Source organism: Gymnoscopelus microlampas (genome assembly GCF_963454915.1).
Source record: "Gymnoscopelus microlampas genome assembly, chromosome: 19".
NCBI classification, from domain to species: Eukaryota; Metazoa; Chordata; class Actinopteri; order Myctophiformes; family Myctophidae; genus Gymnoscopelus; species Gymnoscopelus microlampas.
In genome coordinates this window covers 25,782,982-25,804,828 of record NC_139956.1, presented here as the reverse complement: position 1 = coordinate 25,804,828, position 21,847 = coordinate 25,782,982, and the positions used below count along the sequence as shown (strand labels likewise).

Below are 21,847 nucleotides of genomic sequence, written 5' to 3'. Positions count from 1 at the left end.
AACCGGGAATCTTCTGGTTAAAGATAAATGTTAATCCCTTCAGTGACTATCTTTCCACAGTTCCCAATGTGTTTGTTTTTAAGAATGTTTTTTGGTCCCAAATTGTAATCTACAATGAAAAATGTACAACTTACTGTAGCGCTTCAATTCAGGTAGTTAATGAGGCACACTGCTATTCTATTTACTTGACTGACTGAAAGCAGTAACCTATTTCTTACTATCGTTATTTTGTCTTTTGTGTGTCTGTTTGTGGGTCATCCCTATTTACCGGTTTCTATGTTCCCCGCTTACCAAAGGGATTATGGTTAGGGTTAGTGTTAGCTTTGTGTGGATGCACAAGAAACAGACTAGCCAGCATATGGCAGATTTGTCCCAGACGTGGAACAACATCCTTGACAAAGGTGGCGAAGTGTACACTGTCGCACTGGACATTAAGGGAGCATTCGACCAGGTCTGGCACAATGGCCTTTGTGCAAAGCTCTCTTCAAAGGGCATAACTGGAAGACTGCATGTCTGGCTACAGAACTACCTTCAAGGAAGATCCAAGTTGTGCTTTCTGGTCAGTCTTCAAGCTGGTAAAAATCATTCAAATGCATTCAAGTTCACCAGCAGGGGGAGTCAATCCCAACAGAATTGGTGCTAGGCTTACAACAAATGAGATTCTAACCCACATACTAGGGAACATAAAATGTGGGACTGAAAGCTAGATGACTACCTGTAGATAAGCTGATGGAAAGGTTTTTTTCAGCAATATAAAAATACCAACTTTATTAAAGCAATACAAATAAATCTGAATAATCAATAAATAAAGCCTCAGTTAAAAATAGAACTGTAAAACAAAGCAAGGGGATTAGCTTGTGAAGGCAAGTCTGAAGAGGTGTGTTCGAGGGCCATTTGAAAAGAAGAGAGGGTGAGGGCTGCTTTAATGTGGTTTGGAAGTGAGTAAAAGATAGGGGTTGTGAATTGTACTTCCATGTACTGTTTCTCATGTCTTACTACATAATCTTACTAAATAAAGTACATCAATCAATCAATCAATCAGTGACATGAGATCCGATTCCTAACACATTACACTCTGCCTATGAATGTAAACATAATGCTGAGACAAATCGTGCAGCTAAATGTATGTACAATTCTGTACATACATGAATATGATTGCTACTGACAGTTACTAATGTTCCAAATAAAACATTGTGACACAGAAATATACGTACAGCCACAGAAGTGGCAGAAGTACAGAACTGACCATATTAACACCTATTTGAATATTCACATATCGATGTTGTTTCTTACTCAGGAATGGGAAACACCACCCAACAGGGTCAACAATAGATTTTATGGATGTTGTCTTTAAAAAACTGTATTTGAAGAAGTTGAAAGGGTCCGTAGTACTGTATGTCTACAAGATGTGATGAACGAAGGCAGCATTTCCCCCAATTTCTTCAGAGGTAGTTGAGGAGATATGAGAACAGTATAAACAAAGGACCTGTTAAAAAACAAAAAACAAAAGTAGTTTCAGATACACATCAACATATCAACACTCTTCATATTCCTCAGAGGCACCTCTCTGAACACAATTATGGATTGATGCACTGCAAAGATTTGAACAAGAATCATGAAAAAATACAAGAAAGGTAAAAAAAAAACACAAGAAGGGTCAGAATTATTTTCTATGGAAACATCAATTAAAATATGTTACTCCCGAAACTGAAAGAATCAACTCAGCGCAACATCAGCTACACTGCATGGCAACATTTCACATACATCTGATGTTCATGGTTCATAGTTCAGCAAGGGATGGTAACACATACCTAGCTGTAGCATCCCTATTCAAAATCGGTAAACATTCTGTGAAAATAGCAGATCTACAACCTCACAACAAGTCACAACACAACATGATGCGAGTTTGTAGATCGGCTATCGGCAAATAGATTTGGTGTAGAGGGGATCAACTATAGAATCCTGGGGGACCCTGGTCAACTAAGTAGAGTATGTGGTTAAAAGCCAATATGAGCTGTGTTTGCACCAGCCTGATTTATACTTTGTTGTATGGCGGTTTGGGAAAAATAGCAGATGTAAGCTCACAACAAGTCAAGAGGTGACCTCTACTCCCTGTACACCTATGACTGTGTGGCCACGCACTGCTCCAACTTAGAGGTCAAGTTCACTGGCGACACGATCACATGAGACATCCTACAGGAGTGGTGGAAAACCTGACACAATGGTGCCAGGAGAACAACCTGATCCTCAACGTCGACAAGACTGAAGAAATGACCGTGGACTACAGGAAGTCTGGCCGAGAGCACTCCCCAGTCTACATAAATCAGTGGAGTTCAAATTCCTCGGCGCCAACATCACTAATGATCACAGATATGATCTTCCCTACATTCAAGACATACGATGGATGTTGTGTCAGCAAAGCTCGTAGGATAATCAAAGATCGCATCCATCCCAGCCATGTACTGTTTCAGATGCTGCCACATGGCAAGTGGCTCTGTAGCCATCAGGGTTACACCTAAAACGCTAACCGCTCCGTCTCTATTTGTGCTCAGAGGAAGGCCCCCCGTTTGACGGTCGCAGACCTGTAGTTATGAAAATCAAATCAAACTGTTCAAAAGCTCGTCTAAGGACGAATCACTAGCATCTACAACTGGGGAAGGGTTAATAGAGAGCTCAAGCTTGGTATCAAAAAGGAGAAGGTAGGTCAGTACCTGCAAAAGTGGTAGCGATGTTCTCTCCTGAATTTGGAGAATTTGCAGGGGGTGGACTAGTTGGGGGTGGAGCAGTGGCTGGACTAGTTGGGGGTGAAGCAGTGGCTGGACTAGTTGTGGGTGGAGCAGTGGGTGGACTAGTTGTGGGTGGAGCAGTGGCTGGACTAGTTGTGGGTGGAGCAGTGGCTGGACTAGTTGGGGGTGGAGCAGTGGCTGGACTAGTTGTGGGTGGAGCAGTGGCCTGACTAGTTGGGGGTGGAGCAGTGGCTGGACTAGTTGTGGGTGGAGCAGTGGCTGGACTAGTTGTGGGTGGAGCAGTGGCTGGACTAGTTGTGGGTGGAGCAGTGGCTGGACTAGTTGTGGGTGGAGCAGTGGCTGGACTAGTTGTGGGTGGAGCAGTGGCTGGACTAGTTGGGGGTGGAGCAGTGGCTGGACTAGTTGGGGGTGGAGCAGTGGCTGGACTAGTTGTGGGTGGAGCAGTGGCCTGACTAGTTGGGGGTGGAGCAGTGGCTGGACTAGTTGTGGGTGGAGCAGTGGCTGGACTAGTTGTGGGTGGAGCAGTGGCTGGACTAGTTGTGGGTGGAGCAGTGGCTGGACTAGTTGTGGGTGGAGCAGTGGCTGGACTAGTTGTGGGTGGAGCAGTGGCTGGACTAGTTGGGGGTGGAGCAGTGGGTGGACTAGTTGTGGGTGGAGCAGTGGCTTGACTAGTTGTGGGTGGAGCAGTGGCTGGACTATTTGAGGGTGGAGTAGTAGCAGGGGTGCCAGTGGGAGGTGCTGTTGCAGATGATCTGGTCACTCTAATGCTAGGTACTGCAACCCAGTATGTTAGCGCAAACTGCATGAATGTTGCTCTGTGTGAGATAAATTTATGATTAGCAGAGTTTAAATTGAAAACACTAGATACAATAGTACATAATATTTTAATGATAATTTTATGTAAAAAGAAACATCGGAAATTGTATTATATATTTATGAATTGTGATTATTATGATTAGGAGCGTTGTGGTGCACCTATATATGACTTACTTAAAAACAATGTCGCTGGTATTGGAGGCTGTCCAAATTAGGTGTACACTGCTCAATTCAAAATTGCTTAACTGAATCACTGCTCCTTTCTGCATGGTTCAGTTAAGAAACATGTAAAGCAAAATGATACATTTCATAGTTAGTTCTTTTCCCCCCCTTTTTGTACAGTATGTTCGTTTGCTTGTCACACTGTAGTATCATGTACCTGCCACAAAGGGGTGGTGAATCTACAGGTATGTAGGAACTCAAGTCCTCTCAGAGTGCCATTAACCCATCAAATCAAGTATTTTATAACGATAGTACAGAATGGTTTTACTCACTGGATTGTTGTTACAATTCATTAATTTGAAACTTCTTGGATCGAGCCCAGAAAAGTTTCCCACTGCATCACTACTTCCCACCTCATGGGCCTCGACTTGAAACCCTATGAATGTGAATGATGAGTCATTTCCCGATATGGTCACTGAAAAGGAGAATGTGAGATATTGTCAAGTAACTTCACTTTTGACAAGGTATGGTAATTCACAAATAGTATTATTATTCCATTTCTAAGCTTTGGGGAGAGACAGTGTGTAAACCAATTGATTCACAAACATTGTACCATATTATAATGAGCATAAGTGAGGACCAATTATGAAGATAGGTTGAAAATGGGAGCAGTCGTCCTGTAAGTGGAGCTGATCGACGCGTTGTGAAGCAACCCATTGTCACCGCCAACACCGCCAGTAATCTGTCAGTAATCTGTTTACATCATGATACTATTTTCTATAAGCCTAGATAAGGGAGTTGAGTCATTGGTACTGTCAAGAACCAATGGTGTAAATAGATACCAATAGATTGGTGACTTACCTGTTGGTCTTTCCATTCAAACATTCTGGGTCACTCCCACATACTAATATGACTTAATGATCCAACCATGTTGGCCTGCTGCAGATATACATCACATGACACTGCTTTTTGCCTGAAAGGTAGACTATAGGCCCAGACAATGGCATTGTTTATTTATCTGTGACATGGCCAAATAAACCCTGGAGTTTATGAGGTATCGTCTCAGCATTATTTTCCTAAAGCTAAGTCAATACCCTCCATATTTTGGTGTTTTTTGCTTAGTTAGCTTCCCTTTGGACATATATCCAACTGCACAGTAACAGCAACTGTTTCACCATCTATAGGGTGGCAACATATGACATGATATTTTCACACTTTAGTTTTTAACTGTGATGTTATGTGTTGTTGTAGTAACTCACCGTTGATCACATCTCCTGGTATATAAGTACTTTGGGAGACAGTGACTTTGTAAGGTGGGGTGGAGGTTTGTACAGGACTATTATGGAGATTTGGACTGCCGGTAATTGGTGTGGTCGGATCCAAATTCCCACAGCATTCTGTGAAGGATCTAGTTGCAAATCCCTGCACGAGGGCGCTATTCCAATACAGGAGCAGGCAAAGAAGACCCAGGAGCATTTCTATAGTGCAGAGAACACATGGAGACATTGCTCATTACACAGTATTAACCCTACAACAGCTATCTTGTAAAAACAGTAAACACAACCCAAGTAGTGAGAAAAAGAGAAAAGGGGTCCATTGCAAAAATATACGTACAAACACTTAAAATGGCAAAACTGGGATGCAGTTAACAAATCATACAACCAAAAGCCACTGAGTATTCACCCCTACAGCAAATTCAGGACCTGGTGATATAAATGTTGTGTGTGCACATGCATTTGAATGCCTTTTGATGCTCATTGTGAACATGATCCAAATTCCATTTTAATAGTTGAGTCTACAGAATATATAAATATATATTCTGTTTATGAGCGGTTCCACAGTGTCAGTATATGGTATTTTCCTAAAATGTTCAACACAAAACTTAATCAAGACAGTTCTTGTTATATTAAAATGTTATATAAAGAGACACACCTTTCCTCTTGACAGTATCAAAATTAGCAATCACGGTTCACCACTTCTCTGGAAAGCCACTTCCTTGTTATGTCTAAATAAAACAACCCGCAGGCAAACCCAAAGACAAATATTTCAGACTTGAAACCTAGTGCTCATTTTATTTAGTGCATACTTGTATAGTATATGGTCCAGTGTCTTGTTATGATCATTGGTAAGGGGAAACGGCACTGGGATATCGATCTGCAGTAGCAATGACACCACACTTTAATTGACTCATCTTTCTGTGGTAAGAATTCTGGATGCTACAGTATGTGTTGTTTATTTTGGCAGCTAGCCAGCTCTGTTTAATAGTTTCAGCTTGTGTGTGTGCATCAATTTTATGTAATAATAAAAAAAATCTTTTGTATCCTCTTTGTTTTTATTTTTATTGCTCATTATAATTTTTTTTAAACAACAAGCAGGGCTGTTTGTAGCGGAGACATGGGCTACACGGGGGACACATGTCCCCTGCAGTTTCTGTATCAGTCACATGATACTGCTTCTTGCCTGAAAGCTAGACTATGGGCCGCCCAAATTCAGTGCTAACTTTGTGACAACTCACAGTTCTTGTTATATTAAAATGTTATATAAAGAGACACACCTTTCCTCTTGACAGTATCAAAATTAGCAATCACGGTTCACCACTTCTCTGGAAAGCCACTTCCTTGTTATGTCTAAATAAAACAACCCGCAGGCAAACCCAAAGACAAATATTTCAGACTTGAAACCTAGTGCTCATTTTATTTAGTGCATACTTGTATAGTATATGGTCCAGTGTCTTGTTATGATCATTGGTAAGGGGAAACGGCACTGGGATATCGATCTGCAGTAGCAATGACACCACACTTTAATTGACTCATCTTTCTGTGGTAAGAATTCTGGATGCTACAGTATGTGTTGTTTATTTTGGCAGCTAGCCAGCTCTGTTTAATAGTTTCAGCTTGTGTGTGTGCATCAATTTTATGTAATAATAAAAAAAATCTTTTGTATCCTCTTTGTTTTTATTTTTATTGCTCATTATAATTTTTTTTAAACAACAAGCAGGGCTGTTTGTAGCGGAGACATGGGCTACACGGGGGGGACATGTCCCCTGCAGTTTCTGTATCAGTCACATGATACTGCTTCTTGCCTGAAAGCTAGACTATGGGCCGCCCAAATTCAGTGCTAACTTTGTGACAACTCACATTGTTAAAGTAGAATATTTAAATAACCAGAAAAAGACACACTAACATACCAACTGGTAACATACCATCAAAAGTGACCAGCTATTCGAATCCAATGACCTACACAGAGCGACACCTGGCTACAACATCTCCGCGGCATATACATTTGCTAAAAGACTTTGAGCAAGTGGAGATAGGCTACTTGTACGATGTCACCTTACTGTGCCTGTTTCTTCCACTGAGGCTTAAAGAAGCTTTAGTGGTCTTCTGAGGGGAAAAACCTGGCTCTGAAGCACAATGACAACGGTGCTGTGTGTCATATCCACCAAGACAAACTGGACAGCCTACGTACAGTAGATAGGATACTAATTGCACCAAAGCATTCTCTGTGTAAGCAATTTATCCACCATTGTAAAGTTACAGTATGAATACTACAGTATATGTTAGGAACAAGGCCTATATGGAACCTGCCTGATTATTTGTTTGTTTGTTTGCTTGTTTGTTTGCTGGCTTACAGTATTTATTAACCACTTTACTAGCAGTTGTAAGTAACCTACAATAATAACCAATTATATGTAACAGGTTTTGTTTTTGTTGGACTAGAAAGAATACGAGCACAACTCAGTCATAATAACTATTTGGGAGGCATGCGTTAATCCGACAGACCGGTTGCACAGCTCAGGAGAGTTCCCTTAAAAGCTATATCTATCTATAGCAATTGTAATCTATAACAAAAAATACAACTTACTGTAGCACTTCAGGTAAGGTAGTTTCAGTGGAACACTGCAACAGACAATGGATCTAAAGTAAGCGCCCAATTGTTTTTATACAAACAGACACACCTTTCCTCTTGACAGAATCAAAATGAGCAATAAGGATTCACCACTTCTCTGGAAAGTCACTTCCTTGTTATGTCTATTTAAAACAGCAGGTAAACACAAAGACAAATATTTCAGAAATGAAACCAAGTGAACTTTGTGTTGTTTATTTTGGCAGCTAGTCAGCCTGTCTGTTTAATAGTTTCACCAGGATGTAATATACTGCTGTTTTCCATTGCTTTGTTTCAGCTTGTGTGTGTGCATCAATTTTATGTAATCTAAAAAAAAATCTAATAAAAAAATCCTAGTAATTCTTTTTTTTAACATATCATTTGCTCAATATTTTCTTTTAAACAAACTCATCAGACGGGGCTGTTTATAGCGGACATGGGTTACACGGGGGACATTTGTCCCCTGCAGTTTCTGTATCAGTGTCCTCTGTCCCCCACAGTCTCACAGCCTCTTGGAGCTGCATTCACACCAAAAGTGACAAAAAGTGGCCATCAATGTTATTCATTTCCAATATGGTAGCTGACTTACACAGAGTGATGAGACACCTGGCAACAACATCTCCGCGACATATACAATTGCTAAAAGACTGCCTGTCTCTTCCACTGAGGTTTAAAGAAGCTTTAGTGGTCTTCTGAGGTGAAAAACCTGGCTCTGAAACACAATGTGGTGTGTGTCATATCCACCAAGACAAACTGGAAAACCTATGTAGGGAGACAGTATATAGTATAGGAACAAGGCCTATATAGAATATCAAAAGTATGTATTAACCACTTTATTAGGTTCTCTTTACTAGTAGTTGTAACCTACAGTAATTGCCAATTGTATGTAGTTTCACCGATACCATTTCCTTAACAGGTTTTGTTTGTGTTGGACTAGAAAGAATACGAGCACAACTCAGTCACAAGTAACAACTATTTACCGGTTGCACGGCTCAGGAGAGTTTAACTTAACTTAAAAGCAAAAGCAAAAGAATGTCAGCAATCACAGAAGTGCCCTTTAGATAATTATATAGACTAGACCATACCCGGTGAAGGGCGCAGACGAAAGTAATTGCAAAGTTGGGGTTAATGCACGTCCTGTCGCGCGGTTTCTCTCCCGCACCCCCCCCCCCCCCCTGCCCCCCCCGCCAGACCCACCCAAGACACCGCCGTGAGATTACTAGAATTATAGTAGGATAGGGACACATTTCAGCAGACTTAAAAATGCATCTCTGCTGAAACGCTGTGCTGATACTGTATGTGCTGGTATTTTCTATTCATACAGCTCTTATTATTAGAATCCGGATCACAAGATCGGGCCTCTGATGGAGGCCAGATAGAAGAGGAGGATACAGTAGCTGTTTGGTGCTGCAGCATACTCCACACGGCTAACTTCTTTCGGCTTCTCGAACCAAAGAAAGTTCGGACGAAATATTTTCATACTTGCTATGCTCGGTTCTGAGTTCTGGACGTTACTCACCAACACAGTAGTATGCCCAGCAACACTGTGGCTTGGGCTTGCTCCTTCACTCGAGCCACAGAAGCATGGAACCAGGTTTACCATCTGGATTTACCTACAATGCGCTGTTTCAAACTTTGGTGCTATAATGCAGTGGTTCTCAAATCACTGGCAGAGACCCCCATACAAGATTGTTATTTTAACTTTTTGAAGGCTTTTGAAAAGAAAATTAGCCAATCTACAATTTCACATAGCAATGACAATATTATCTTGTACCTTAAAGGGGTTAAATTGATAACCCCTTAAATTGAGAACAGAATAGATACCAGTCATCCCTGTGGAGAGCCCTGCCAAGGCAGAGTGCAGTAACTACGAAAACAAAAATCACTGAAAAATGGGTTTAAAAGTGATTCAACTAGTCAGCCAAATGAGATATTGGCATATAAGTGATATTACACTAATTGTACATCTGTTCTTGAGGTAATTGTTTATCCCCCAACATCACAAAGGCTAATTTGACCTTTGGGCAACCCAAATAAGTCGGTGTGTCCAAAAACGTAGTTACTGCTCTTTGGCTTGGCAGGGCAGGACTTTTGATTTTATTGATGATGTTTTCATTTTTGTCTACCTGTCTTTGTGTTCTTGTATGTTGTGTTTTAGAATGGACCATTAAGGCCTGCAATAAAGCTTTCAATCAACCTCTTGTTCTAAATCATGTTTAAATCAAAATGTCCAATGATTTTTTTAGAAAGAAAGAAGGGAAGGAAGAAAGAAAGAAAAACATGTGTACAATAAGAGTCTTTCAAGTGCACAATAGACTTCTCTTCGCTATATATTTTCAAGACAAAAGGAAATAAGAAATACACAGAGAAGAAAGAAGACATCCTGGAACATGAAATATTTATTTATGTCCACATAAACAGAACTACAAGAAATATAGTTATTAATATGAAAGGCCGCAAGGTTAATTAAAAGCCATGTGCCAGCCACCGTACTAGGTCCAGAGTCAGTATGTGCGCATGCGTGGGAAGAGCAATAGTAGCCTACATAAACAGAAGTACAAGAATGCCTTGTACAAAGGACATAAACACTGCCAGTGCAGTCAGACAATAGGAAAACAGCCAGTTACAAAGTGCCTAAAAGGCAGAACATTGTTACATACAATATCGGATCATCAATCATGGATGAAGGACACAACGCCTCCTCCAAATTGAGCGCCTTCCTATAATAGCTGATACTGAGCAGTAGGCTATCTTGCTAACTGTTTGGCCCTCCTTTTGGAGAGGCCGGCCATTTCAAGGCCCCTTACAACGAACTAGTGCACTTGCCCTAGAGGCTGCCAAAGATAAAAACTAAAAGTTTACATCTGTAGCCTAACTGTGAGATGGTCTGCCCTTGATGATTATATTTTAGCAGTTTGGTTAGAAAGGCTTCACCTATACTGTAATCAAAGGTACACACAGAACAATGCAATAAAACAAGTACATCCTGATGAAACCACCACCCAACTACTTCCAAATGAAAGCAAGCAAATGAAAACTCACACAGATAAAAAGTAAAGAGAGTGAAAATGCGCTTTGCCATACAGTGTCATATTTTGTCTGTTGCTACACCTACAGATGGTGAAACTGTTGTGGTTGTCACCATGCAGTTGGATGCAGTTGGATGTCCAAAAGAAGGCTTTTAGGCTGTTGCGCTAAACCCAAAACGGTCACTTAGTCCAACCAAAATAGGATCAATAGAAAGCTCAAATCCCTTAGTTACAGAAAACTGTGACCTGTAAAAACATTGCCAATTTCCCTTTAGTGCATACAGTATACCGACTTGCAGATTAAATGCATCGACTGTATCTGATTATGCTTGATAATATGATTATTGTCCATATCCTTTATGTTGCCTACTTTTGCCTGCAGTTATGAAATCTAATCTAATCTATTCTAATTTGAGCATTTATGCCTTTAATATTGTCTACAAGATTTTGTCAATGATTATATGTGGTTCCATCTAACCTTGAAGCAGCTTAATGGTTGCACTTAAACTAAATTGGTAGGGTCTGAATTAACAGCCCAGCTTTGAGCCATCATGAAGCTCTTACATACCGTACTTCAGCAGTTTCACTCTATGCTTAGCCCTGGGGTAGTAAGACCCCTGTTAGACACAAGGCTTTACTCTTTACTTAAAGTTATTTGCTCAAGTTGGGATATTTCAAACTTGCGTCATTCAGATCCTTCGCAAATCTTCCTAGAGTTTAGCTTAGCCTAGACTAGAGCTTAGAAATGCAAATGTGAAAAGTGGAGGCCCAATGCGGTGGGAAGTAGTGATGCTGTGGGAAGTTTTGTAGTGCCACCAAATCACACAGCTTTAATGACATGTAACAACGATCCAGTGAGTAAAACCATTCTGTACTGATACCTCTTGTCATACAAATGCCGTGAATGATCCGTAGCCTACTGGCTTTCTTTATCTGCCTCCGCTCAACGCAGTAACAGGTCACCATGAAATTTGCAGCTGTGAAGTGTAAAACAAATCTAAGAGATCCAATCACAGTGCAAGGTCAGAACTATGACATAACTGTGACATCATTGTCAATATAAGAGAGAGTATGTTCAAGAATTCAGTGCAGTTTGCAGAGTGTTGGTTGCAGGAAATAGAATACTAGGAAACAAAGCTGAAAGTATACAGGTAGCAACGGAAATTCTATAAACATGCAGATTTTTGTGAAGACCCTCACTGGCAAGACCATCACCCTGGAGGTTGAGCCAAGTGACAACATTGAGAATGTCAAAGCCAAGATCCAAGACAAGGAAGGCATTCCCCCTGACCAGCAGAGACTGATCTTCGCTGGCAAGCAACTGGAAGATGGACGCACCCTGTCTGACTATAACATCCAGAAAGAATCCACCCTACATCTTGTGCTGCGTCTGAGGGGAGGAATGCAGATCTTCGTCAAGACCCTCACTGGCAAGACCATCACCCTGGAGGTTGAGCCAAGTGACAACATTGAGAATGTCAAAGCCAAGATCCAGGACAAGGAAGGCATTCCCCCTGACCAGCAGAGGCTGATCTTTGCTGGCAAGCAACTGGAAGATGGACGCACCCTTTCTGACTACAACATACAGAAAGAATCCACCCTCCATCTCGTCCTGCGTCTGAGGGGAGGAATGCAGATCTTCGTCAAGACCCTCACTGGCAAGACCATCACCCTGGAGGTTGAGCCAAGTGACAACATTGAGAATGTCAAAGCCAAGATCCAGGACAAGGAAGGCATTCCCCCTGACCAGCAGAGGCTGATCTTTGCTGGCAAGCAACTGGAAGATGGACGCACCCTGTCTGACTACAACATCCAGAAAGAATCCACCCTCCACCTTGTGCTGCGCTTGAGGGGAGGGCAGTAAATGATTCCATAATCCTTTTATTTTACCGTACATGGCTTACAAAGATTTAAAATGAGGGTTTGTAATGCACATGACAGGGGGGCCTGGGGAAAGATGTCACGACCAACCTGATAATCAATTACAATAACTAAAGAAAAAATACCAAAAACAAATATTGTAAGTTTGGTACAGTAAATTGGCAATATATTGGCAAAAAAAAAGTCTATTAAAAAGAAAGATAAAAAGAGGCAAGCGTGGTGTCTCACCGAGTAAGAGTTCATATCCCGTGACGACATGCATTAATGTGCCTCGGGCAGATTAAAACCGTGGTCAGCTGCAGTCAGAAGGAAGGACCGGAGCCTATATCTCTGCTGTCCGGCAGGAACCAGCTAACTCCAAAATGTACATTTTTCAGGAAATGGGAAAAAAAATTGAGTTAGGAGGTTTTGTTCATTATTGATAAGAACAGCTGAATGGACCTCCAAGCTCACAATGAGGTTGGAAGTCAAAAGGGGGTGGAGCCTGTAGTCAGCTAAACCAGCTAACTCCACCCCCTTTGCTGGAGTTAGCTGATTTAGCAGAAAGTTTGAGGATCCAACAATGGAGTTAGCTGCTTTTGTCAGAAGCACTTTTTAATACTTTTCATTGGTTCAATATATTTTTTTTTTACCAACACACAGTCGTAAAGGGTGTTCAATAGCACTGATTTATGGAAAGAAATGCAAAAGCAGAAACATGGAATTAGCTGGTTCCTGCCGGACAGCAACGAGTATGTGCTCTTACTTTGTGACCCACAAGGCGCCAAAAAAAGAAAAATCTCAACATCCAACCCTACATCCTCGTTGTGAGAGGTGGAAGCAGGTAATGCTGACTAACAGGGCTCTGGTAAAACATGCATGGCTAATCACCTGTGCAGTGGAGATAAATGAAGATTACGTACTGTAGACATTAACAGGACTGGGTCTGATAACGGTGTGTCAGTCTATGATGATGTCAGTCATACTGTACATGCATATATGACGTATCTATGATGTATGACTTCAAATGTGTTTGAAGTTTCAGCCCAATCCCAGCCCCATTGAATTCCATTATTATGACTACAGAAAATATAAAACGTGAAAAAAAATTGCGGCAATAAGTGTGCCTACTGGCTTTTGTAAATATCAACCATCAATGTTTCCATTGCAATTTCCTCTCAAATGGATTCAAACCTTTAACACTGAACTTCTATATGAGGACCGCTTGTCATGTTGACAGGTAGTACAAAACGAAAAGAAAGAGATGAACAATTCATCACAGGCATCCTCCCTCACATGTGAGGGCCACGAAGGAAACAAAAAAGATTTCCAGGTTCCACCACAGTGCCACCGTGAAGCTCATATGCCAAGGCTAAACCACCTGTTTTGTTTGGCTTCAAGTCGTGGATACATAGACACTAGTCTCGTGAGCCAGACTGTTCCCTCCCACAAATGCTTCCGTCATACTGTCTGGAGCACGGAAGCTCTGAAATTGGTAATGCGGATGTGACGCCTCCTCCCTACTTCCGTTTCGTCTTTACAGTCGCTCAAATTTATCTGAGTGAATATAAATCAAAATCATCTAAGCATATCTCTTGCTACTTAGCAGAAATGGAAAAAAAATGTTAATGTACAGATATTTTAAGATATATTTTTGTGAACGGAAATGATGATCAGATGGCAGCTTCCTGTCTCGGATTTCGGGAGGTGTAGTTCCAGACTCTATAGCATTCGGAGATTGTGAATAGTTGTCTGGCTACACGAGACTACATATTAAGACAGATTAAGAATCTTTGGGTACCCAGATTGCATTGACACAAGAAAGGCAACCCATGGGCAAAGGATATTGATCAGTTTTATTGTATATTATTGTATATATGACAAAGGTGAGAAAATAGAGTAATAGATATATTAGATATACTGTGATGTTTTTCTATTATAAAAGGAGGCGAAGGAGAGGTGGAGGATAATGAAAACATAAATGCATACTGGAGTAGTTGAACCTAAAGTGTGAGGGGAAATGAGGTGTTATGCACCTCTCTGTCAGGAAAGGAGGTGCCTGCTCGCTCTGTGTTAGTAAACGATGCATACTGTATGAGTGCCCTCGAAGTGCCCTTAAGTAAGACACTTTAACCCCCGACTGCACAAACTATTGTTAATCTGCAGCTAAAACAGCTAAAACAAGATGGGCGTGGATTCTCCTCTCCATAGTTCTGATGGTGTTCCATACCGCCGTCACTCCTGCTGAAGGTATCTGACATCAGAATAGGTTGCAGTGTCTCTGTTGGACTTCACTCTGTCCATCCTGGAGGAGGCAGGGCCTCTAGAAGTGAAAGTCACGGCTGCATAGCTGACATCCTCGCCATTCTGAGGCTGTAAGGGTGGAAACAGAAATACATTAAAAACTGCTTTAGTGCAAAAAGAACCATAGCAGGGCCTATAGTCAATTCAGACACGTCAAACCACAGAAAAATAACTAAAGTAAAATAACTTAGTGTAATATTTTTACTTACAATATCACATTAACGTTAATATGATATTTGATACACCTGCATAAGCTAAGGCTAAGCGTTAATAGCATCGTAAACATGTTTGTTGTTAGATCATAAGACATTTATAAGTGCTTATAAGAAACTAGATAACCGTTTATAGACCGCTTAAGAAGCTTAAAGGACAATTTTGTTTTTTTACAACAAGGGTTATTTTATTAGTTTGTAATGATGATAATTAAAAGATGAGTTTTAAAAAAAAATCATGTATTGCTTTCTATCGTTTTTTAATGTTTTGATGATTTTTAACTTGGGGGCGGGGAATTTGATCCATTGGTAAATAGTCATGAACGCAGCCTCCGATTTCCGTGAAACTTTGTACGCACATCCCCACTAGGCCAAGGAAGAAATGCCACCCTACATTTTTCAAATTAGCCTTATGGTGGCGCTGTAACAGGCAGATTCACGTTTTGGCCTATTTATAGGCCTATTTATAGGCCAAAATGTGAATCGGCCCGTTACAGCGCCACCATGAGGCTAATTTGAAAAATATTTTAAAAAATAGGGTGGCATTTCTTCCTTGGCCCAGTGGGGATGTGCGTACAAAGTTTCACGGAAATCGGAGGCTGTGTTCACGACTATTTACTAATGGACCAAATGCCCCCGCCCCCCAGTTAAAAATCACTAAATCATTAAAAAACGATAGAAAGCAATACATGATTTCTTTTTAATACTCATCTTTTAATTATTATCATTACAAACTAATACAATAACCCTTGTTGTAAAAAAAACAAAGTTGTCCTTTAATAAAAGTCTTATACGTTTCTTAAAGTTGTTTCTAATACTGTAGCATTACAAACTCCTATTAAGTCTACGGTGTGGCTCTGCAGGAGTCTGGCCGTCTATAAGAGGGTTGGTCTGTGTGTCTGGAGCTTGCAAACCACTGGACTGAATCAGCACCAAATTTCTTGTGCACAACGCCAATAGGCCACAGAAGTACTTTCACTATTATTTTCACATTATGTTGAGATCCACATGATTAGATTTTAATCAATTGATTAATTAATTAATTAACATTAATTAATTTACATCTGGATCCACAAATCCCTCGCTGCCAAACATTATTTGGTAAAATGAATGAATAAATAACACTTATTTATAGTTGTTAAAAAGACAAATATTGAAGCTCCAGTCCTGGATTTCCACATGTTCAAACTACAGCAAATAAGACAGAGCATAATGTCAAGTTTCTGTAGGCTAGTTGGTCTCAGTTAACTGGCGGATAACGTGAACATGAATATTTATTTATGAACATTTAACTTTTTTTTAAAATTGAAGATTTTCCAAACATAATATTTGGAAATAATAAAAAAAATGTAATGATGGGAATGTAGTTAAATTGGATACTATGATATCCAATGTGTGATATGAAGGTAGGCCCAAAATTATCTTGGATAATATTAAAATGTGTTCAAATTACCTGAGAGGAAGATAGGTCTGTATTCCCTGTAAATGCAGATAAAGAATTACATTTTTGCATCGGTTCTGGTCTACACATTTATTTTAGTTTTCACCACAAAAGATGTGGTTGTGATACTGATGCTGTGACATACGGCACATACTGTACAGTACAGCACAGATACAGTAAATGGGCAGTTAATGTTTATGTTTGACAATTATTCTACCCTTGACCAAAACAGCAGCAGTAAAGATACATAATATTTACTGTCAAATATTCATACTGTGTACACATTTAGACTTAAATTATACACAAAACATGATCAATTATACAATTTTATAATTATTATTACAAGGAATGGAGCAGTCCAAATGTCCCATAGCCTGCATGTCCCAGCCACCCCACCCCCACCCCGGCCATGGAGTTGAAATTCCTGGTTTCAGATAGCAGATCGAGAAAAAAACAACAACACTGAACTAGGCAAGACATCATACAACCCATTGCCAATTATTTCATTAAAATGACATTTAAGTTTAAACAGTATTGTATTTGTCTTCTTCAACTAACATATTCAATGAAAGGCAGTAGCAGGTGTTTACATACTATTGCAAAATGCATGATAGATTGATATGTTGGATACAACCGGATATATATTGAACTGATTCATTAAGTCTTGATTAATGTTCAAAAATATGATGTACATAATGCATGCTTGCTAGTGAGCAATAAAATATCAGAATGCAGTTTGATGTGACATTCTCTTCAATACACAGACAGAAAGAAAGAATGGAACAGATTTGTGCCACTGATTTTCTGTTTAACCATTCTATACCATTAAAAATATATATATATACAGTATAGCCCCTTGTTGTCTCCGCCAGGCCGAAAGGCATGCCGAGAGAGTATGTTTTACCCTCCGTCCGTGGTGTGTCCGTGTGTGTGTCCTGTCCGTGTGTTACCAGCTAATCTCTGGCACTGTTGGCCCGGTCGCTGCGAAACTGTGCACACACACACCCTGGATGCCAATTCAGAACCTCTGCCTCAATTTTCTCACATGGGCCTGTTATAGCGCCACCTGGAGGCCGATTTGTGCAAAACCAATTTTTTTACATTTCTCCAACATATTTTATCCAAACGTCATGCAAATCGGCACACAGTATCTCTATAGTCATGTGATCAACACGGATCTGTCCGATTTCCCATATTCCATCCTCATTGGCTAAGGTTCGCTTCCAAAGTTTGCAGGATTGGTCCTTTTTGAACAAAATGCCTCAAATCATGAACGCAGCTTGCGATTTCCGTGAAATTTCACAAACAAATTCCCACTAGGCCAAGAAAGAAATGCCACCCTTTTTCACATTGGCCTGTTGTAGCGCCACCAGCAGGTCTAATTTAGCAAAACACATTTTTGGAACAAAATGCCTGTGTCCGATTGCCGTGAACGACCTAAGAATAAATGCCACCCTTTTCACATTGGCCTATTATAGCGCCACCAGGAGGCCACAATAACGTACCTGACTTGGTGGAGACCTGTGCTCCGAGGAGCACTTTTTCTAGTAATGGGCCTTTTTTCTGCCACGACTAAACTTTGGAACTGGAATGGCAAAACCAGATATTGTAGTCATTAACCACAATTAACCCTATTGCATCTCTAACCTGGGGCGAACATTCAGCTTAAATCTGCAAGGGGAAAAAGCAGCGGACCAAGTAGAGCCCTATAGGGTTTGGTCAACTAAGTATAGGCCTATAGGGCTTAGAGGTTAAAATAAGAGGTCGTAAAAGATCACACTCTACATTCATTAGAAAGTGTTCATACCTTTGCGATCTTTGCTCCATGACTTCCAAAGAGCCCATGCGAGTAGAAGGGTGGACATACCAAGAAGTACGTTTGAAACCACCAACACAGCGACGGTTGTATTCACATGATCCTCATGTACTGAAATTAAGGCGGGTTCATTATTAGTCCATATTCACCACTTCAGATGAGAACAAGAAGCATCGTTTTCACACTAACACTCCAAGGAAAGACATAGTAACATAGAAACATTAGCCTGCTGTAATTCCATGATTTTAAATCTATAATGCTATTCCATGAATGTGCAATTACCTTGATTAATATTCAGCGTTGTTCCATTTCCAAAGAACATTTCCCCGCAAAGGGTCACACCACAAATGTAAGCTCCATCATCTGCAACAGTGACGTTCCTCTTGGTGAGTTCGTAGACACAGCTCTGTGTAGACTGTCCAGATGTATTAGTCTTCTTGCAGACTTCAGTCTTACTATGGGTGTAAATTACTCCAGGTTCAGATTCTGTGGAGCTTCTGAACCAGTAGACACTGTGTTCTCCATCACAGATCTCAGTGTGGACGGTACAGTTCAGAGTCACAGAGTCTCCTTGCTCGACTGACTCGGACACTGGCTGATGGATGACAGCTCGAACGTTGGACCATGAACCTTTTACACTGAGAATAGCCCCGTCTGAAAATGTGATGGGTTCGTAGTAGCGGATGCTCACACAGTAGTATGTACCTGAGTCTGAAGGATGTAAAATTGAGATCTGCAAATGATTTGTGCCCTTTACTGCAGTGTGCAGTGACAAGCGTAGATTGTCCTTGAATTCACCATGAAGATCGACATTTTGATTTAACTTATAGAAGGTAGACACAAGCTGTGGTTTCTGTCCCAGTGTTTGCTTGTACCAATTAAGGATTGGTGCACCACCAGTACTATTCCCATAGAAGCAGTGCAAAGTTACATTGTATCCAATGTTAGCTGATATATGTCCACTATCTTGATGGAAGGCCGGGGCTTGTTTCAGATTACCTGCTGTAAAACAGAGAGATCTAGCATTTATCCTGTACACAGTATATGGAATACATTGTGTTGTAAATGTTTTATAGTAACATTCATGAAAAGGACATTATTCAGAGCTCAATTCAATCTTTGTTAGCAGGCTCAGGTCCATAGAAATACATACAAAGAATAAACATAAAAGAAACACGACAGGCAATACAATCATTACAAATGTAAAATAAATATATAACTTAACCCACAGGCAGAACACACAGGCATTTTAGCCAGTACACCCTTAGTCTGGATGTATAGCGTGAACAGCTCACTATAGGGCTTCAGAGCGCCACAAGGATGCTGTTTGCAAATACATCCAGCCGTTGCATGAACTTGAACATTACATTTCTTAGAAGTGCTTTAAAAGTCCTCACTCTAGCAGTGACAAACATCTGACTAGCAGTGACCTCCGTTAAACACAAAATGGTTGCACAAAAGGCACAACTTACCCAGTTTCCCAAAGAACAGAAATGCAACACACAGTGTGAACTTCGGAGCTGTCATCTTGTTCAAATGTCTGCATAGAATGGAAAGAAATTCATACATACTCCTCTGTTCAGAGATGAGGGCGACTTTGATTGGCTAACCAGATCTTGGTTGAGTTTGGGCAAATGCCTTATTTGGGTAAAACGGACCACCTGTTTCACTATGATGTTGCTTGCAAACATAGTTGTGGAAGTATTGGTTTGTGGAGTTAGTTGACTTTAGAAAAACAGTATAAGACCTGGCATCCTTCAAAAAAAAAAAATATAGGAAAAATATCATGCCAAAAAATCATTAGGATCACAGAAAAAATACATATTTCTTCACTTCAGCTACAGTGAAGGGTCTTGTTAATTGTAATTCAGATAGTCAGTGAGTTAACCTACAATTACAACTTTCAGAAATATATAAACCAGGTAGGTAGCTCATAGCATAATTTCATTCTCTCAAATGTTTGCCGATTAACACATTAAGACCTGAGGCCGATTCTACAAATGCCTTCTTAAATCAGTAGTTCTCAAACAACTCTCCATCTGAAAATGTTTTGTGCCAGGACCCCCACCCCACCCCCCAGAAGAGAATATTTGTGTTAAAAAGTTCAAAATTATTCAACACTTTCAAGATGTTTTCAAACATGTGATGGAACAGTGTAAGCCTCAAGGTCCTTACACACCGGGGGCAAATTTTTCATGCGAATAATATGTTTTTTTAAAAAACCTTATAAAGTCAATGGAAGCTTCCATGGAGCGAAAAAGCGAAAAAGCGAAGCGAAAAAGTGTCTTTTAATTATTTGGAACGAGTCCGAATTTTGCGTATATTCACATAATCGCCGGTGTGTAACCGCCTTAAAACTGGAAAATATTTAATGAGGAAAATTCACATAAACTTCAAATTCACGTGCTGTTCTGTTGACCTTAGACTGTACAGTTTATGTATTATGAACATTACCAATCTTTTACAATGCTTTATTCCAGAAAACCAATCTACAGTATAACACCAAAGGGTGACAACAAGTACGGCATGTATTGTGGGTTGTCACAGATTTTTACGGATGAGCTATGCTATCAGACAAAAGTGCTGTTTATGGCAGATATAAAGGTCTTCAATGGCCTAAGCTTCTTGTGTGTGACATCACAAAGCCTGATGCCATGAAAGAGATACAAAGCAAGAAGATGAAGAAAGATCCAAAGGACCTGGTGAAGCCTCCTGGATGAAACATTGGTTCATGTTGTGGGAAAATAAAGATTGGGACTGTGCAATATATTGTGTGCATTCATATTTTATTGTTTTAAATTTAAGTAAATTAATCTTTTCTACATCCCTAGACCACTGTAATACTTACAGTTTATTTTTGCCTGGTCTGATATTCAGTGTCTGACATACTGCAATAATTAGTGGTAGGCCACCTTCTTCTACATGGTCAGTGACCTGTAGAATGACTAGATAAATCAGCCTCACAAATGTGAAAATCACATTTCATCTTATGGACTTCTACTGCCTCTGCTACACTGTATGATGCTGCAAGATGCTGTACGTGACCTTGAGGTTGCAGACCAGTCTTCCTGTCCTCGCTTCACATAAGTTTCCACCAGTGGAAACTAAACAACTGTAACCACACAGGAGTGAGACTTTTCAGCTGAGACTTGGTTGAGCTTGAAAGGTGCAAACTGCATCAACATTTATGATCAAGAGAAAGTATTTATAGGCACACGAGAGTCTAAGGTTGTTATTTCCTTGACCATGCTGTATCTGTGTGGAATAATAACGGGTATGATTCAGTTATTTTCTGACTGCATGCAAACGTCACATCAACAACCAAACTCACCATACATACAGCCCCTCCGCTAGCAGGGCTAAAGTAATATGCAACTTCTAAGGTTAATGTGAAGATATATTTTTTGAACTCTCACTTTTGTCTGCACACAGGTCATTTTTTCCTGTTCATGTTTTAGATGATGTAATCCAAGACAAAGATGGAGATCAAGGAAACTGCCAATTCTGCACCCGTCCCATACACCAAGAGTGTATGGGACTCACTAGTGTTGACACTGTGGTCAACACTAGTGAGA

The 21,847-nt window shown here is 40.3% G+C and overlaps 3 protein-coding genes across 3 annotated transcripts; 1 reads left to right on the top strand and 2 right to left on the bottom strand.

Moving 5' to 3' along the window:
• Positions 1-496: 496 nt before the first annotated feature.
• Positions 497-7,165, bottom strand: LOC311035251 (uncharacterized protein). The gene is made up of 7 exons (XM_084043344.1): positions 7,063-7,165; positions 4,985-5,203; positions 4,058-4,200; positions 3,738-3,826; positions 2,977-3,562; positions 2,712-2,748; positions 497-1,486 (listed from the first exon to the last, which is right to left on the bottom strand). Exons 2-7 carry the CDS (start codon positions 5,199-5,201, stop codon positions 1,443-1,445), a joined length of 1,116 nt encoding a protein of 371 aa, XP_083899470.1. The 5' UTR covers positions 5,202-5,203; positions 7,063-7,165; the 3' UTR covers positions 497-1,442.
• A 4,648-nt stretch (positions 7,166-11,813) lies between these two features.
• LOC311034438 (polyubiquitin-B) lies at positions 11,814-12,503 on the top strand (the record flags this gene model as incomplete). The annotated part of the gene is made up of 1 exon (XM_084042318.1): positions 11,814-12,503. One exon carries the CDS (start codon positions 11,814-11,816, stop codon positions 12,501-12,503), a length of 690 nt encoding a protein of 229 aa, XP_083898444.1.
• A 1,930-nt stretch (positions 12,504-14,433) lies between these two features.
• Positions 14,434-19,804, bottom strand: LOC311035233 (uncharacterized protein). Its single transcript, XM_084043320.1, has 5 exons — positions 19,745-19,804; positions 18,555-19,274; positions 18,264-18,383; positions 16,469-16,494; positions 14,434-14,872 (listed from the first exon to the last, which is right to left on the bottom strand). Exons 1-5 carry the CDS (start codon positions 19,797-19,799, stop codon positions 14,735-14,737), a joined length of 1,059 nt encoding a protein of 352 aa, XP_083899446.1. The 5' UTR covers positions 19,800-19,804; the 3' UTR covers positions 14,434-14,734.
• Between the last annotated feature and the right edge of the window lie 2,043 nt (positions 19,805-21,847).

What these genes read in the sequence shown, in the direction of transcription:
- LOC311035251 (XM_084043344.1), bottom strand. Translation starts at nt 5,201, where the DNA reads ATGCTCCTGGGTCTTCTTTGCCTGCTCCTGTATTGGAATAGCGCCCTC. An exon ending in TGAATTGTAACAACAATCCA is followed by an intron (nt 3,827 to 4,057) that starts GTGAGTAAAACC and finishes TGAACCATGCAG; the next exon opens with AAAGGAGCAGTGATTCAGTT. An exon ending in ACCAGCGACATTGTTTTTAA is followed by an intron (nt 3,563 to 3,737) that starts GTAAGTCATATA and finishes TATCTCACACAG; the next exon opens with AGCAACATTCATGCAGTTTG.
- LOC311035233 (XM_084043320.1), bottom strand. Translation starts at nt 19,799, where the DNA reads ATGACAGCTCCGAAGTTCACACTGTGTGTTGCATTTCTGTTCTTTGGG. An exon ending in AACGCTGAATATTAATCAAG is followed by an intron (nt 18,384 to 18,554) that starts GTAATTGCACAT and finishes CCTTAATTTCAG; the next exon opens with TACATGAGGATCATGTGAAT. An exon ending in CAGACCTATCTTCCTCTCAG is followed by an intron (nt 14,873 to 16,468) that starts GTAATTTGAACA and finishes CCACCCTTACAG; the next exon opens with CCTCAGAATGGCGAGGATGT.